The sequence below is a fragment of the Cyrtonyx montezumae genome, unplaced genomic scaffold (genome assembly GCF_038088225.1).
Source record: "Cyrtonyx montezumae isolate F1298 unplaced genomic scaffold, pur_monq_1.0 scaffold_3, whole genome shotgun sequence".
In the NCBI taxonomy this organism is placed as follows: domain Eukaryota; kingdom Metazoa; phylum Chordata; class Aves; order Galliformes; family Odontophoridae; genus Cyrtonyx; species Cyrtonyx montezumae.
The window spans coordinates 22,225,940-22,240,412 of NW_027072034.1; the positions used below are offsets into that span (position 1 = coordinate 22,225,940).

A 14,473-nucleotide genomic window follows, 5' to 3' on the forward strand; every position below is an offset into this window, starting at 1 on the left:
CCCTCACTGGAGGCTTTCAGCACCCAACTGTATACGTGGCCCCACGTGTGCTGGTCAAGATCTCCTAGCAGACCTTCCTCTGAGCAGAGAGTTAGACTGCATGAGGTCCTTTTCACCCCAGTGATGCTGCAGTTCCAAGTCTGGAAAGAATTAGAGATCCAACTAATAATTTATGTTATTGCCGAGCTGTAGGTGGGAAAGGAGACCCTGTTGGTGCTCAGCTTTTGGGGAAAATGCTGTGGGATGTGCTCAACCCTAATTAGAGACTGGAGATGAAAAAAGTTGGGAGAGTACTGAGTGAAAGGAAAAACTGTAGCTTTACGTATCTGCATTGACCAAACCTATAGGAAAGTTCAAATGCTACCAATATTTTTGTCTCAGTTTTTTTTTCTGCATACACTTTGATATACCTGAACTGAAACTGTCCCCCTCTTTCAGTGCTACCTTATGCAGTAAGTGTACAGTGCATTTTAAATCGAAGGTTTGTGTTTTGAGAAATGTCTTATGACAAAGTGTGGATTGCTAGATAAATGGTAATGCATGCTAGGGTCCCTTAAGTTTTATGAACACAGCAATTTAATAAACTGAAAGTATGAAACAGTTGGACTCGGCAGATTTGCTTTATGATATGAAGGAGGCTTATATTGCTTTTAATAGGTATCTGCATTTTTTTTCCTTGCCTTTGCAAAGGGTTATATGCTATCCCATACCCTCAGAGCAAGCTGACTTCTTGACCTCATGAAAGCATTGTATGGCAAACCAGGGAAGAGAAGTAACTTCTCAATGCCTGTATGTGTCCTAAGATAGCATGAGCTCTGTGGCTTCTGCTCCAGACTGTGTAGCTGAAGTGAGACAGCATCCCTGGCATTCTCCCCCATAGAATCATTAAGGTTTGAAAAGATCACTAAGATCCAACCATCACCACCATGCCCGCTACCCATGTCCCTTGGTGCAATGTCTGCCTGTTTCTTGGAGTCACTGTTCCCCGAGGTATCTGCTACTTTCCTGGTCAGCCTGTTCCAATGCATTACCAAACTCCATGCTGAAGTTCTTTGCTCTTGCCATGGTGCATGCCTAATGGTGGCTTTGCTGTTTCTGCTGCTAAGCTGGATGCTGATGCAGAATCTGCTCTAAGATATCTGCTCTTTTTACTTGTAAAGAACCCAGAGATTTCTGCTGTTTTATTGTGAGCTGCTGAGAATAGTGAGGGTGCAGGATGTTCCTCTCTTGGAGAGAACAAACTCGCCAACGCATTCATCAGGAGGCTTGGATGACCTCTGTCACCAAGGATGGAAGGCTTCAACAGTGGTTATGTGCCATTGGCGTTCGGAGGCAAAGGCTGATCCTCCAGGTGGAGGTCAGGGGTACAGAGTTCAAGGGACTTGCTAGAAGTCAAGTGGGAAGCCTGTAGCAGGGCATGGCGCTGAGCTCACATCTCTTACATCACGTCAGCACTCCTCTCACTTGATGCTAATGTGTTTTCTGTTAAGTGTCAGAGGGTGAAATGTAATTCCAAGTGGTTATTTCTGGAAAGTAAAGAAATGGTCATCTGGAAGAATTGCTTTTTTTTTTTTTTTAAGTTTCAAGTACAAATCAAAGATCGGCACTAAGTCTCTTTAATTGTAGGATTTTCTGTTTAATTGTAATATCTTCATGTTGTACGTTTGATAGCTACCAAAACCCTTGACATATCCAGTCAGGCTCATTGCAATAAACATCATTATAGAACCATGGCAGATAGCATTCTGACCCAAAATGTTTTTAAGCTAATACAGTCATTAAGGGTAATTTTCAGTTATGGATCCAAAGTTCAAATGCTTAAATAGCAGCCTAATTCTCAAGGTGTCTCAGCACCTTGAACTACAGGCAGTTGCAGCTTTTTTTGAAAAATTAGATGCTTAGAATTAAAGCATCTGGAAATTTTAAGTAGGAGCCTTTTACTTAAGCAACCGTACTGCACCTTCATGGTTTCTGTGATAAATAGACTTCTTTCAGCATAAGCCTGTCTCTTAAATTATGAGGCAGTAACTAAGTGGAACTGATGTACCTGTGTCATGGTTGACAACCTGTGAGAATCTTCAGGCTGTGGGATATTGTGGTTTCATTTTTTTCCCCCACTGCTTTGGAAGTATGATAGAAATGAGAACTATTCATGGTGCAAAAAGGTTAAAAACACTTGCTTTACATTTTGTACTTGTGGCTATTGCTGTTTAACTTCTACCAAGAAACAGCAAATTCTTACCTGAAAATTCCCGTGTTTGAGTTGTTAAATATGACTACACTTCAGGATTTCAGTAAGATGATGTTGATGTTCAGTTGTGTAAGAGAAGAACTTTGGCCTAAAGAGGGAACACGAGGATTAAAATACTGTATACATATGCTCCCAGCAAACCTACTGCTAAGCACGTAGGTGTTGTGTATCACTCAGAGTCTTTTCAGTGTTGATAGTTGATTGCAGTGTTAGATATGAATTGCAATGATAGACACTAGGAGAAATACACTCTGTTGAGGTGAAAGCCAATTTCTTGTTTGCTAAGGAGTGGATGAGAACTGGTGTGACTTGTGGCATAGGCTCACTGTTGCCAGCCCCCAGTACAAAGGAAGTTGCTGGGCAGCCCCTTCCTATGCCAGAGCCTTACCTGATAGGGAATTATGTCACTGGATGTAGTTAAAAACATATGTGGGCTTCTGTGAGCTTGCTGAGGAGTCATTCCAAAGGTCTTGATGGTCAGTGACTCTTCTTTAGAACTGGTTCAGTACTTCAGGCAAATGCTGAGTACTCTTATCAGGGTGTGTTGGCAGGCCATTACATTTCCAGGCTTTCTTGCTGTTCTACAGTTTAAGCAAGTGGCAGAGCTGCAGGCAGAGACTTCATCTGTGGTGACCTGTGGGAACAAGCTGAATGTCTGGAAGGAGGCTGTTATTGCTCTGTTCCCACGTGAGATCTTAGATGTGGAAAACTCTCTGAAAATAAGAATTTATCTCTGAAGTGACTGGAAATAGCTTGGAAAATTCTTCAGGGCCAAGCATTGATGACATGTATCATCCTGTTGCTTCTGTTGCGGCAAGGGAACGTCAGTTTATAAGTTGGAATTCGAGTGCATGGTGAAGGGTAATATCGTATACTCTTCATGTCCCTTGGAAGTTCTTGCCAAGAAGTAGTGAACTGTGGTACAAATGCACTTGGAACAATTGGGAAGCAGATAGAGTGCTCCATTCCATTGGCTTTTCTTTTTTTGGCTGTTGGTTGGAACACAACCGTTTTCTCTAATACTGAGCAGGCACTATACCAGTGGTGAGCCTGTCAGACAGTTTCAGGAAAACTAGAGTTGGCTGAACTCTTCTTTTAGACTTTGAAACCAAACTGGGAAATGTGAGCAGGCTGTAACAACCAGCAAACTGAATTGGCTTTTAAAGTATTTAATTGAAGTTGAGTTGATTATTTCCAGAAAGTTTCACGTCCAAGAACAGTTTCTGAAGTCTTCTCAAAAGCTCTGTGGTGTGGTGGTTATTTATTATGTAAAATGACTTGAAGAGTAATATTAGCAATTATTATTTAATTGGATGTCCTGTAAGTAAGTACAATTATCCTGACTGTATACAGTTATCCTCAGTCTACCCATGTGCAGAGTTTGTTTCCCGAAGGCTATTTGTGGAGTTGATGTCAAAGCCTAGAATGAAATGTTAGATCCCTGTTCCTGCAATTAGACCATACCCTGCTCTGTATAGCAAAATAATTCATGACTCAGCCACCTAATTGCAGTGGGACTTCCAATAAGCTCTTTAACATCTCCTCATTTATAGAAACAATGTTAAAACTTTTTTTAGGTGCAGGTTGTTGCTTAACTAATTAAATCCTTACACAATACAGCTTACGAAACTGAATATTAAATGCAATTAATTGACAGACTGGAGTTACTTGTTTGTGTAAGATTTGTGGGAGTTTTACAGCTGTTAGTTTTGGATTTACCTGAGAATCTACCCTAACTTCTGTATTGTGGGGAGCAAAATGTGGAGAGCTCCAACTCTGAAGAAACCTACTTATTTTTAGATTCATATATATATATATAATCTCCTGACACACTTGATTTATGTGTACAGGTACAGGCACTTCTTCATTGGCGTGTATTTGTAGAAATCCATGGGGAAAAGATAAATTCTGTAAGCTGAGCATGTGCTGTTGATTTAATCCATAACGTTAAAATTCTTAAAACTATCAAAATACAAGGAATCAGGGTCTGGAAAAAGTCCTCTCTGACTACATCTCTTAAGGTAAGGTGTGCTTTTTAACTATTGAGGATTTTACATGAAACTTCCAAGGAACTTTGCAGAAGAAGTAAGAAAATGTCTTGGAATAAATTCTTTCTCTTGACAAGGAAACTTCAAGTTATGACAGATTTACTGCAGGCAGGCAAAGTTTGCAAGCTACATTACAAAATAATGTTTAGTAATAGATACAGATGGATTTGTAAACAGTATAATAAATTAAACTGCTATTTATAGTCCTTCATTTCATAGTGCCTGGAACCATTTTACTGTGTCTTTTGGCAAGATTCTTATCACGTTTTTTTCTGTAAGCCCAAAGTGAAGAATAATTATATTTTCTGACTTTCTGATTTTATTTGCATCATCATTTTCCATAGTGTCTTTACCACTTCAGTGGCTTTTCTTTTTGAAATAATATGAAAAGTGCCTCAAACATGCTTAAAGGAGGAGGGAGGAAAAAACAAAATGCGCTTTATGCTGACAGAGATCAGAAACGTCGTTTCAAACTGAAGACGCCTTTTGATGATTAGGAAACGTTATCATGGAGAAAGATCTTTTATAGTTCAGTGGTCTTGACATTTAACATGTAAAGCTAGAAATCCCTACAGCTTTCCATAATGTTCAATGGGAATTAAGGTAGTCGTAAAAACAGTCTTGAAGGCATTTTTTCTTTGCATTTGTTTTTATTATACAGAACATTTCTGCATCTTGGTTCAGCATGTTTGGCTCTGGTGTGAAGCTCAGGCATAAAAACTAGAAATGCAGCATTTCCTGAACATGCAATTGAAGAGCAGGAACCCCTCTGAGCTTTTTGTCTTCTGACCTATACTGGTCCAGTGCCCTATTTATTTATTTACTGTTTTAGGGGTACTGGACAATCTCTAGCACAGTTTAAAAGAATCAGATTTATTAGTCAGCTTGGTGTACTCTTTTCAGTTCTTATTTTCAGTTCCTCATTGTATTATGTTTTTACTTCACGACATCTTTTTCATCTTTATCCTGCGACAGCTCTAACCAGAAATGTGAGAAGTACCTTGCAAATGTGAAAGCAGTTCACATGAGATGTTGGGTACTGCTTCTGTTTTTCCCTTTCTGAACAAAGCTGGAGGTAGAAAAATGCGAGGTAAAAATCTATGTGGGTCATTTACATACCGTTCATCTAGAGACTTTCTAAATGTTTAACAAGTTAATTAAGCTGTTACTCAAAGTATACATATGAATCTAAACAGAAACGTGGGCGTGCGTGCCATGTAAGCTAAGATAAAATATAAGAGCTGCTTATCACTGAGGCGTATGAGGCTGCGTGGTCAGTGGTGCATAGCTGAGCTGCATTAAACATTTAAAGTTTATGTATTTCCTGGCTCCATGTAACTGCAGTGTCCGTCCTCTGGAAAACTGAGATATTTACTCTGGCCTCGGTCCCAGAAGCTCGTGAAGATGGATACCACCAGGGTAGGGTTTTCTTTTTTAAGCACCGAATTAAGTTATCTGGGACTGATAAGTACTTATTGGTTGTCTTCTGTGGAGCAAGGACTGAATCTTGCCAGTAGTGACATTCTAGATCTGATGGTATTTGACTGCTCCAGTGTCTCTCATGGGGCCGCAGATGATTTCAGCTGGGTTCTACTTTCAGGAGTTGATGCTGTTTGGCATCCATCATATCAGAGCTTATGCTAGCAAAATCATTTAAGCAGGGTGAGCTTCATTGTTCTTAAAGCACGTTCTGCAAATGCATGTAATTGATCTTGCAAAAATGTGTTCCCAAGGAGGTCTTGAAAAGTCAAGTCTTCCTGTGCTAAATCTGAGTATATTTCTTTTAAGCTCTGCTGTGATGTTTGCCCTAGAATACATACTTCACTGCACTGATATAGAGGAACAGTCAGCAGTTCTCATTTTCAGATGGCCCTCATCCTTTTCATTAGGAAAGATCAGTGCTGCTCAAAGCTTTACAGCAGCGCTGAGAAAATTGGATTTTTCTGTTCCAGGAATGAGGGGCAGTAATGTTCTGCTTCTCTGACGTGAAGGGGACAGGTGGGGGAAGGGGCAGCCCTGAAAGGCAAGAGCTGCACAGCTCCTGCAGGAGACAGCTGCCCTGTTGCACACCCGGGGGTGACAGTGGGAACACAGGTAATGGGGTTTCAGCCTTTTTTATTCTGCTGATACAAAGTCTGGTAGGTATATACTGAGATGGAATTTGCTGAATGCTGATACAGAGTTGAATAGAATGAAGAGCATGCTGTCTGTTTTGGGTCTGTGTTTGTCAGTAGGTTAGATCCAGCTTGAAGCTTTTGGAAGGATTTGTGAATTCCTAGGGTTGATTTTTATAATTATATGGGAAGGTTCTGCTTTGCTGCTTGGGTGTTGTAGGACAGCTCTTTCTTATTCTTTTTGCCTTTTATAAAGAAACAATTTTCATGTTGGGTCACTAAAATCCACAGGGTGAAAAGCCCGTGGGGAAGAGATGTTCTTCTTCCCTTCAGATTTCATTAGAATCATGTATTTCTGCTGCATCTGACAAATAGCCCTTTCTTGGTGTGGGCTGTGTGGCTGCATACCACCTTGGTGGCATGCCCAAACCCAGGCACTGCAATGATAATGAGAGTTGCAAGTGGTACCATCCCTCTTCTTTGTGCAGAGAGGAGCCCAGTGAGGTTCAACAGGGGCAAGGGTTGCGTCCCTTCCAACCACCCCAGGGGGTGACTGGGCTAGATGGTCTCTAAAGGTCCCTTGCAACACGTGATTCTGTGACTTCCAGGCACAGGAGGAGCAGCAGTAGGGGGGACCTTGAGTCAGGGAGCTCTGCTGTGCTCAGCAGGCGTTTGTTTGCCTAGGACCTGGAGTGAGGTAGGAAGTTCTGGAAACTTGAGGGTTTCTGTGATGTTACCAAAAGCTGGGGCCATAGGGCCTCTGAATGGAGGTCAGCAGTGGCTGATGTGGAGCCCCATAGCTTCTGCAAGGGCCTGGTACATCTCACATGGCACCATCCCGTGCAGTCCATCCATCTTCACCTTGCTATTCTGAGAATATAATGCACAGACATCTGGTCTTGGCAGGACTGGTACTGAAATGGAGCTTATTAGCTCCCATAGTAACCCATACTGCAGCAAGTCTTCTGCTCAGTATCCATGGACTGGAACGCTGCGATGTTCCAGTCTGCATTCTTCATCCAGGTGATGAATAATGGCTTTTCTTCATATTTTGTATGAAGAGTTGTATAAAGTCTGTGTATATATCTATATCATAATATATGTTCTGAATTAAATTTTAAAAAGCACGCTGAATTTACACATACTTCCTACAGTATTAGCTTTGTACATTTGACTACTCAAAAATGAGGTAATATAAGATGTATTTTACAAGAACCAACCTTATTTTTGCCCCTTGAGGAGGAATTTGTCAAGGCAACATGAGGATTTTGCAGAGACTTTTTGCTTCTACGCAGTCTAATGAAATCATCACTGGCTGAACGTGGATTATAAGATATCTAAGACTATTGACTGTAGGATTTCCATCTCTTTTAAGTGGTGAAGGTAGGCAGTGAGCAAGGCAAACACAAGCTGTCAAGGCAGGGAAAACTAACAGAGAGAAGTGATTCTGTCTATTGTGTAGTAGCTCCTAGATGACTCTGCAAGTAAATTCAATTATTTTTTTATATCAGTGCTGTCAGCTCACCAATTCCTCTTTTTGTCCTCCAGTACAAAATTTGTTATCTCCATCCCTCCACTTCCCAGATGCTGAGCACTCACAGCAAATAGTGCCCTAGGTCCTTAGTTAGTTGCCCAGCTTTTCTAGGGCTCTTAAACCCTTTTGAGCGCTTCAGTGTTTTAGTGGAGCTGTCTGTAGGTCTGCAACAAGTGTGTGGGCTTTTTTTCCTCATGTTTCTCAATAAATTGAAGTGATTGTACAGAACAAGATACGATGTTGTTTTAACTCTGGCTCATCCACTTTGCAGAATGCTTCTCAAGTGACTGCTTTGAATTTCTTAATTTTTCCCACCTGCAAAATTGAGACAATAGGTAATATCTACAGGAAGTAGAAGGAAGTTTACACTTAGGGGCCCTTAGATATCAAGACATACAATGAAGCCCATCCCACTTCCACTGAAGGGTTTTAACACGGTACAGCAAATAAAATGAACACACCTGGATAATAAGGATTAAGAAATACTCAATTGCTGTTTTATCTGTTGAACACCATCCGTGTAATTAAAGGCTATGCCATCACGTGTTTAAATGCGGGAGGACAGATTTTCGAGATGCTTTTGTGTGCTTTGTTACTTAATGGCAACTTAGCTCTTTGTAAGAGTTCCAAAGGTATCATTGTGCTAAATACTGTGCATCTTGAGGGTAAGAAATCGATTGTGTCTGTTCAGGTGGTAAATGAGGATAGGGTAAATGGTGGGAAAGCGAGGGGATTCCTCTAGAGTTATTGACCATAGACTCTGGATTGAGTGATGTGTTCAGAGTTGGTAGAGAGACGTAAGAAAGCTTAAAATTTCACTTGCATCTTATGAGAACTTGGGCATACTTTGATACTGAGTGGTGTGAGAAGTCACTGTCCTCGTGCCCTTTGACTTGAAGCCCACAAGCCCTCTGATGGGTTCAGCAGGAGCACTGAGGTTCTGTTTCCATGCAGAGCCTTGATGGCTTTGTCTTGTCTCTGGTGGGTTAGCACAAGCTGCAGGGGTACCTGCCCCAGCTCTGTTCTGCTGCCCTGCATGTGAGGCAGGAAGAAAGAGATAAATAATGAATATATAGGTGGCATATGTGACATCGTGAACTTCTGCAGCTAGTAGCGATGAGTGTTGTCTATCTGTAGCTTGGTCTTGCTCAAATCATTGGTCTGAAAATAGTGCTACTAAGGTAACGCAAAGTAGAAAGTTGGGTTGATATTAAGAGAGCCATCTTGTTTCTCTTGGATCTTAGTTTGGTTTACATGTTGAGAACTGTAGTCAGTTTTTCTCTCAGTCCTTGTTGCTTTTCTGAAAAAAAGTGTGAGAGCATTTTGGAAATATGCCCGGTGTTGTCTTCCCTGTTATGTCAAATATGTAAATTTAAAGCCTGACTAAACATTTGCTTAGCTCCGTGTCTGAGGAAGGATTTTATGGGTGTGAGAACAGAGAGGAAAAAAATAGTAAAAGACAGGCATTTTAATTAAAAGAAAAAGGCAAGGATCCCCTCGCAAGGAGGTACAAAGTAATAAACTCCAAGGAACTGTGATAGTATTGCCTGGTATTTCTTGTCAGCTTGTACAACTGGCATAATGATATGAACAGTGCAAGGAGAAGTTGTATCTTCCATGTTAGCTAATGCATGTTTTTATATAGCACTGCTTTTGTGTGTAGAAAGTACTTGAAATGGGCTGCCTGAAATTTCAAGTGAATTTACTGGCAGTTTGGTTTTCTCTCATTTATTGCTTATTTGATGGTTCTGTGTATATTAACTGATGGTACGTGTACCTTTGAAAGGGAGAATGATGCGTCTCCCTTATCACAAACAAGAAATGCATGGTGCTGCCTGTTTGTGGAGAAGGAGGGTGTCACACTGGAGAGAGAGTTGAACCTCAGTCCTGTTCTTGTACCCTGAGATGAACAACGTGGAAAATGTAATTATAGTTTTTGCAGTGTGGAAGTGCTCCAGGCAAGTTTTGTGGTGGAAGGAGAGCTTCAGTGAGGGAGGTATTCACCTCAACTTTTAAGGAGAGAAGATGTGCAATAAATCACTAGAATACAGAATACGTAAAGCTTTTTTTTTTTTTTTCAAGGTAAAAATTTCATTGTCCAAACATCTTTCAGGTTGGGTACTGTTTGCAAATAGACACTTACACATTTGAATATGTTCTTTTCTGAAATACAATTATCACTGTGGTTTTTTTTGTTTTTGTTTAACTGCAGGTATGAGAAGGTGCCCGTAATTCTGGTTGGTAATAAAGTGGACCTGGAAAGTGAGAGAGAAGTGTCATCGAACGAAGGCAGAGCCTTAGCTGAAGAGTGGGGCTGCCCTTTCATGGAGACCTCTGCTAAAAGTAAAACGATGGTGGATGAGCTCTTCGCGGAGATTGTTAGACAAATGAACTATGCAGCACAGCCAGACAAAGATGATCCATGCTGTTCTGCATGTAATATACAATAGCATTAAAAATGACCTAACCTGGACTTCATTTGCAGAAATTTTGTAAGGTGGTAAAACTGTCTACTTCACTTCCTGGTTTGTGGGTCACTTGAAATACATCTGTAGTGAAGTAGCAACATTAACTCAGAGCTGAGCATTGGAAGTCAATCACTGACTCTGAATATAATTGGGTTCAATGACCACATCTCTCACCCGGTTTTCCCCTTGAGCACCTGCAACGTTACGGCACAGCCAGTCGACCTGCGGGGTCGTTCCATTTGAGCGTACACGTTATCACGTCAAACAGCAACGGAGGCAGCTTTTTTCAATGAAGTTAGAGAACTTTGGAGATGGGAAAAGCAGTGGAGAGAATGTCCTTGAAGACCGTTCACAACCAGGAGAGCTGAGCCTCTGAGCGTCTAATTGCTGTGCTTTGGGACGTGCGCTATCACTTGTGGCCAAGTTTGTTCAACTGTGTTGATTTCACCTGAACTTCTGACAGTGTTAGAGGAAGAGGTTACCAGAGACCTTATATTGTTTGGATTTTTTTCAAAGTCGATGCTATTATTTCCACACTTTATCTCACGTCTTGAAATAGAGTACCTTGCATCAGTGAGTGAAACGAGAGGCAAGACGAGATCTGCAAACAGGTGACAGGTGAAGAAACAGTATGGCATTGGAATGTTTTAAGTCTTTTGTTTTGCTGCTCAGAAATGGAGGATCACTTCAGGTTTTGGTCTGCAAAAAGCCAAACAAACCCTCTGTTTACAAAGCAGGAAGCATCTTTATTTATCACTTTACTGAACCAGGAGGAAGCAACTGTGATGAAAAAATTGCTGAGCCTTACTAACAAGGAACACTTTAATAGATTAACTAGTACCATCTTGTAAGGAAAATTAAGCCATGTTGCATCCATACGTTCCCTTCTGCAGAAACCTCATGGGACAGTACGAACATCCTGCATTTTTAAGTTTGTTAAAGACAACAGTTTTTCTTGCCTTTAAGGGCTACGTTCTCTGGTGGGTTCCCTAACTAACCTTTGAAAATCAAGTTTGCTATTTCATAGCTTTAATGACGAAAACTCAAATTGGATAACCATGTGAAATCATTCGGTTCAGAACTGAAATAGTTACAGTTACGATTCGTTAAGCGAGTGTGGAAATGGCTCTTTAATTGCCTGAGACACACTACTCAAAGGTTGCCCCAGTTATTTGAGTGTTAAATTTAAATGGTGGGAGCAAATATTTTATTTTGAAAGGATGCTCGAGCTCTGGCTTGCTAGTTTCATAGCAGTGAAGTATTTATCATTTGCATGACTAATGGCACAGAAATACCTATTCTGAAGTCTTACAATCGAAGTATAGAAAAAGTTTTCAATCACGATGTTTAGATTTTACATGCTGGAGAGATTGCCTTGAGCTGGATCTCTTCTAGGTAAAATTGGCCATAAAAATACAGAGTCACTGAGCCTGTGGTCTGAATAACACCATGCATTCATTAGTTTTTCAATCTTGTGCAGTAACAGTGTAGTTCCTTGTGTTTAAACGAGTGAAAACAGGGGTGCTGGGCTGTGCGTGTGTGTTGAGTGTGTATGTGTGTGTGTATATGGCCCTTAGAAATGCTGTAATTGGAGTTAGGTTTGAGAGTTTTGCCTTCATCTGCAGAACTGCCTAAAAATGCTCTCATCTTCTACAAAGGAAACTTTGTACAGCACACTTTGCAGACTTTCATATTCATTCTTAACATTTTAAATTGTACTTCAGCAGATGGTAAGCAAAGGAAATCATATTAACCGAAGAGAACAGACCATCTCTGCCCTTAGTCTTTCAAAACCTTCCTACAACCAATGTATCGAAGGGCATTACATGTCACAAAACATCACGCCTTACTCGAACGTTAATAGAGCCCTTCTTCCCATCTACCTTCTGGAACTTTTGTTCCTGTACTTTGTTCTCCTAGAGATATTCACACCGTTTATTTCTGGCATCTGAATGCCCGCTTTGGGTGCTCTGAATTGCCCTCCTAGAGGCACCTACCTCTTTCTATTGACTATATAGCAAGTCTTAGGCTTTTATCTTCGGTCCTCTGAGTCACGCAACTTCTATGCCTAAACTAGATGGTATGAATGTTTTCTTTCCCCCCCCTCCACCCATTTTGGCCACCATGCTTAAGCAAGATTTCAGATATGGAATCGATGATATTGTAGTTTTTCAGACATCCAGTTATAGAGCAGCACAACCTGTCTGTAAAATAGCTCATCAGTGCGAGGTCTACTGCATAAGCACTCCAAAAAGAATCAAAAGCACCATAAGATGTACAAGTGCATGTTATGCACTGTTATTTACAGAGGTGTTAAAATCTTACCTCGTAGGTTGTTCATCAGCCAAGAAAATGGCATCAAGTACAGTATGAATGTCCTAACGTGGAGCTGATATGATAAAACAGATGGGTTTCTAATACATGAAAAAACTTACAGTAAAATTCCTAACAGAAAATACTAATGAAAATACACCCCAGCCTCATTTTCGCATTACACTTTCACATTTCCCAAAACTTAGAGCTGTGTATGCTATCATGCAATACTGCTGGGGGTGGGGGGGAAGTGTAAGTGTTGTTTTTTTCGTATAATTCTGAGGAGGTAGTTATGCACTATTTGTATTTCCACTAATGTGAAGATAGTGGAGCTTGAATCAATGACAGTTGCACTTGACAGAGATTTTTTTTCCAAAACCCAGGGGTAGCAGAAGGGTGGGTGGGTGGGTGAGCCACACAGCAGCTCTGTGGCTGCCCCGTGGGAGCCGTGCGCGTTGTTCCGTTTGTACCCTGAAAGGATTGCCAATTACAACATGTGAAAATTTTTTGTAACATGCCTTAAGATGTTATGATTTGTTCCAAAGACCCACTTTTTTCCTTGGGCTGTTCTGGTAGAGCTTTGTCCTCTTCTACACAAAACAGCATCTCTTTTTTTTTTTTTATTGTTGTGCTTTTTTTTAATGTTGCAACTTTTATTCTTTTAAGCTATGACAGCGATAGCAACTGTTTCCTCTTTCCCTTAAAAATGCACACAAGAACTGGTCCAAACCAACGGAATGAAATCAGGAGTATTACATGTAGTTGCTTTCTAACTTTTGCTTCTGTTCTCCCTCTGCCCCTTCAGAGCATCAAAAGGATTTGGTGACTTTTTCTGTTCTGATTCTAGCCTCTCCCTAACCCCAGCACTACAGTTGCCATTACTTTTCTGTGGGAAAACTACTGGTATTTGCTTTCCTGGATAGAATGTTGCCTAAAGATGTCAGCCATTTGGTTGGGGGGTTTTGTGCATGTTTGTTTTTTTACTTTTATTTGATTATTTTTTTTTTTTTGCCAGTGTGCCGTCAAAGCACTGGGTAGGCTTTAATTGTGGGACTCCACAACAAAAGCAAACGTTTGATGACTGCAGGAGGCTTTTATCTGCATTGTTGTGCATCTGTTGATTCTTGATCAGGGTTTGAAGAAAGACTGAAGTGGGTGCTGGAACCAGGCTTAACGCTGTTGATTGGAGTTTCCCAGAGGTGAATTAATGTATTTCACAGATAACTGTTGAGCTCTAATACAACTGGCAACTTATTAAAAAAATAAATAAAATGGGGCGACAGTTTGTTTTGTAACAATGTCAGTTGTTAAAATCTTGATGTTTCAAATAAAACAAGAATTGTACATAGAACTCAATGCAAACTCAGCAGTTGTATTTGGAGTTAAATTATTTTAACAAATAAATTTATTTAATGAAAACTCCCTTGGATTCCCTGTGTTGTCTGTTTCAATTTCCCAGTGCAGTGAGGGAGCAGTGGCACAGCTGCACAGAGAGGTGGTGGAGTCTCCTTCTCTGGAGACGTTCCAGACCCGCCTGGACGCCTACCTGTGCAACCTGGGCTAGGGAGCTGCTGTGGCAGGGGGTTGGACTCCATGATCTCTGGAGGTCCCTTCCAAGCCCTACAGTTCTGTGCTTCTGTGATTTGGTCACCCAAAGCTTACTGAAGCTACCCAGTAATTTCAAACATGCTGTCTGTTCTGTTGGGCTTCAGCTAAGCGTTTCTCGTCGTCGTGCTCTCCTCGTA

General features: G+C 40.9%; 1 protein-coding gene across 1 annotated transcript in view; it reads left to right on the forward strand.

The window, feature by feature from the left end:
* RAP2A (RAP2A, member of RAS oncogene family) overlaps positions 1-14,147 on the forward strand; it is a 29,493-nt gene extending 15,346 nt beyond the window's left edge. The window contains exon 2 of the mRNA XM_065740837.1: positions 10,160-14,147. Coding sequence (XP_065596909.1) covers positions 10,160-10,397 — 238 coding nt within the window. The 3' untranslated portion in view covers positions 10,398-14,147. The remainder of the gene's footprint in view (positions 1-10,159) is intronic.
* Positions 14,148-14,473: the final 326 nt, after the last annotated feature.